Source organism: Octopus bimaculoides, chromosome 6 (genome assembly GCF_001194135.2).
Source record: "Octopus bimaculoides isolate UCB-OBI-ISO-001 chromosome 6, ASM119413v2, whole genome shotgun sequence".
Classification (NCBI taxonomy): Eukaryota; Metazoa; Mollusca; class Cephalopoda; order Octopoda; family Octopodidae; genus Octopus; species Octopus bimaculoides.
The window spans coordinates 47,103,004-47,105,845 of NC_068986.1; the positions used below are offsets into that span (position 1 = coordinate 47,103,004).

The window sequence follows — 2,842 nt, forward strand, 5'->3', positions numbered from 1 at the left end:
GGGGTACATTCTTTGCCAGGGTAGGTTTTGGCATTTATAAGCCGCCCTCTTTCCCTATTTCTGGCGAGGATGTAGTCGATTTGGCTAGAGTGTCTTCCGGAGCGGTAGGTGACTAGGTGACTGGCAGGTTTCCTGAAGTTGGTATTGCAGACCATAAGATCGGTTGCATCACAGAACTCCAGCAGTCTGGTTCCCTCCTCATTGCGGGAACCGAAGCCATAGCCTCCATGTATGCCATGGAAGCCTCCAGCACGACGTCCGACATGACCATTGAAGTCTCCAGCCACAAAGAGAAGGTCCCTGTCACTCGTCGACGAGGTAGTTTGCAAGAGGGTGTCATAGAATTGGTCTTTCAGAGGTAATTTATAGAGAGATAAAAAGGTTATCATTTCAACTTTTAAATAAGTTCAAAAAAAGATGTAGATAAAATATATATAAAAAGAAATTTTTTTCACTAAAATTGAGAAAGAAAAAAAAATTCCCTTCCTGATTTCCATGAATGAATTGTAGCGATGGGTTTGTTTGCATGAATTTGAGTCAAAGGCAAGAACTTGAATTAGCGTTTTTTTCTTATTTCTTTCTCCCCACACTTTATTTTTTTTTTGCTTTTATTCGTTAGTGTTTCTTTTTATTTTGTTGTAAGAAGCACAATGGTTTTGAGGTTAACAAGTTGAACTGCTGACCATATTGTATGGCTTATAACAGAGTGCTGTGCAGCAAGACAAGGTACATAACTCTGCTTGGTTAACACAAATGAAAGAATCTTGTTATAAAAATTGTTCTTTGTAAATTATTCAAATTTTCCCTATCCTTCTGTAAAAATATATGGGCTAATAATTAAATAGATAAATAAAAACAATATAAACAAAGTCTATCTAGTATAGAGAAGGGAGGAAATCAAGGCGAGATATGTTAATACTAACTTAGCTATTCCTATAAAGCAGAAAGTACCTCTGTGTACTTTCTCCAAGTGATTCTATAAAGAGATATTCTAATTTTCTCATCACTATTTCAGCAAATACAGTGAAGGCTATGTTTCATTGAAAAGGTTTAATAAGACCAAAACATGTTTGGAGTTGTCTCCTATATGGGACTAAATGATTAGAATAGTATTAGTCATTTAATGAATATTATCTTTTCCTCACCACATTAGTGTTTTGATGTTCGTTACATTAACTATATTAGCATTAACTCAATAAGTGTGATTGCAGTTAAGTCTAAACTGTTGGGAAGGAAATATGAATGAGAGTTACTTCCAAAGAGATACAATTCTGAGAAAAGAAAATAATAGACTAGGTAAATTGTTTAATATTATTATCATTGCTTGATATATTCTTACTTAGAAAAGTGAGATATGATCATCATCATCGTCATCATCATCATCATCATCATCGTTTAACGTCTGCTTTCCATGCTAGCATGGGTTGGACGATTTGACTGAAGACTGGTGAACCAGATGGCAACACCAGGCTCCAAGCTGATTTGGCAGAGTTTCTACAGCTGGATGCCCTTCCTAACGCCAACCACTCCAAGAGTGATGCATGCGCAAAATGAGTGTGTGTGTGTGTGTGTGTGTGTGTGTGTGTGTGTGTGTGTGTGTGTGCATGTATGTGTATTGGTGGAGTTTACATGGTTCCATCATTAATTCCATTTTAGCTTAGGACAGACAGTTTTGCAAAGCTGACCATCTGTAAGAAGTGAATGTCATTTTACAACTGGTTGTTTCTCTTCTCAATGCCTCAAATCTTTAAATGTAAGTAAATATACTGTCTTCATCCAGACTACTCTTCTTTATTCATACTAGGGGCACCAAGACAGGTAGTAGATAAAATCAGTAGTAGATTACTTGTAGAAAAGTGAATTTATTTTACTTACTATCTACATGAGATTTGCGTAATTTCTGTAAGTCTCCAGCATGACAGAATTCATACAAGACTTTGTTTGTTATATCTTCAGCTGTAAGATCCATCATGTCAGAAATGCTAAAAAATATAAGCAGTTGAAAACATTACAATATATTCAAATAAATTACTTGGCTTTGTGTAGTTAAGAAGTTTATAACCATATGATTCCCCAGTGGGTTATTTTGGGTAAGTGTCTTTAGTCATCATACTTTGTGCTTGTCTTGTTCAGTCAGTTATCATAGTGAGCTTTAGTGGAGGCACAATGGCCCAGTGGTTAGGCAGCGGAGTCGTGGTCATAGAATCGTGGTTTTGATTCCCAGACCGGGCGTTGTGAGTGTTTATTGAGCGAAAAGACCTAAATCTCCATGAGGCTCCGGCAGGGGATGGTGGCGAACCCTGCTGTACTCTTTCACCACAAACTTTCTCTCACTCTTACTTCCTGTTTCTGTTGTGCCTGTAATTCAAAGGGTCAGCCTTGTCACACTGTGTCATGCTGAATATCCCCGAGAACTACGTTAAGGGTACACGTGTCTGTGGAGTGCTCAGCCACTTGCACGTTAATTTCACGAGCAGGCTGTTCCGTTGATCGGATCAACTGGAACCCTCGATGTCGTAAGTGACGGAGTGCCAACAACAACATAGTGAGCTTAGTAGTGTTCTAGAATGTCCATGATGTGTCTAGGTGTTTGTGAGTGTCTTAATAAGAGGTTGCAGAAGCTATATGTGTCAGAGTAAATTGTAACCATGGCTTGTGCTTCTTTCCTGGGTAAGTGGGAAACCACTTTTTGCTGTAACCACTCAGTTGTAGCATGAGAAGTATGAAGTGACTCACACAACAACACATAGAGACACATACATACATCTCTCTCTCTCTTATTCTCTTTCTCTGTCTATGTAAATGTATATATATATATATATATATATATATATATATATAT

The 2,842-nt window shown here is 37.6% G+C and overlaps 1 protein-coding gene across 2 annotated transcripts in view; it reads right to left on the reverse strand.

Annotated features, from left to right (window-relative positions):
- LOC106875377 (neuronal PAS domain-containing protein 3) overlaps nucleotides 1-2,842 on the reverse strand; it is a 543,460-nt gene that overhangs the window by 9,927 nt on the left and 530,691 nt on the right. For both annotated transcript variants that reach the window (XM_052968721.1, XM_014923476.2), the window contains one exon: nucleotides 1,876-1,982. In XM_052968721.1, coding sequence (XP_052824681.1) covers nucleotides 1,876-1,982 — 107 coding nt within the window. The remainder of the gene's footprint in view (nucleotides 1-1,875; nucleotides 1,983-2,842) is intronic.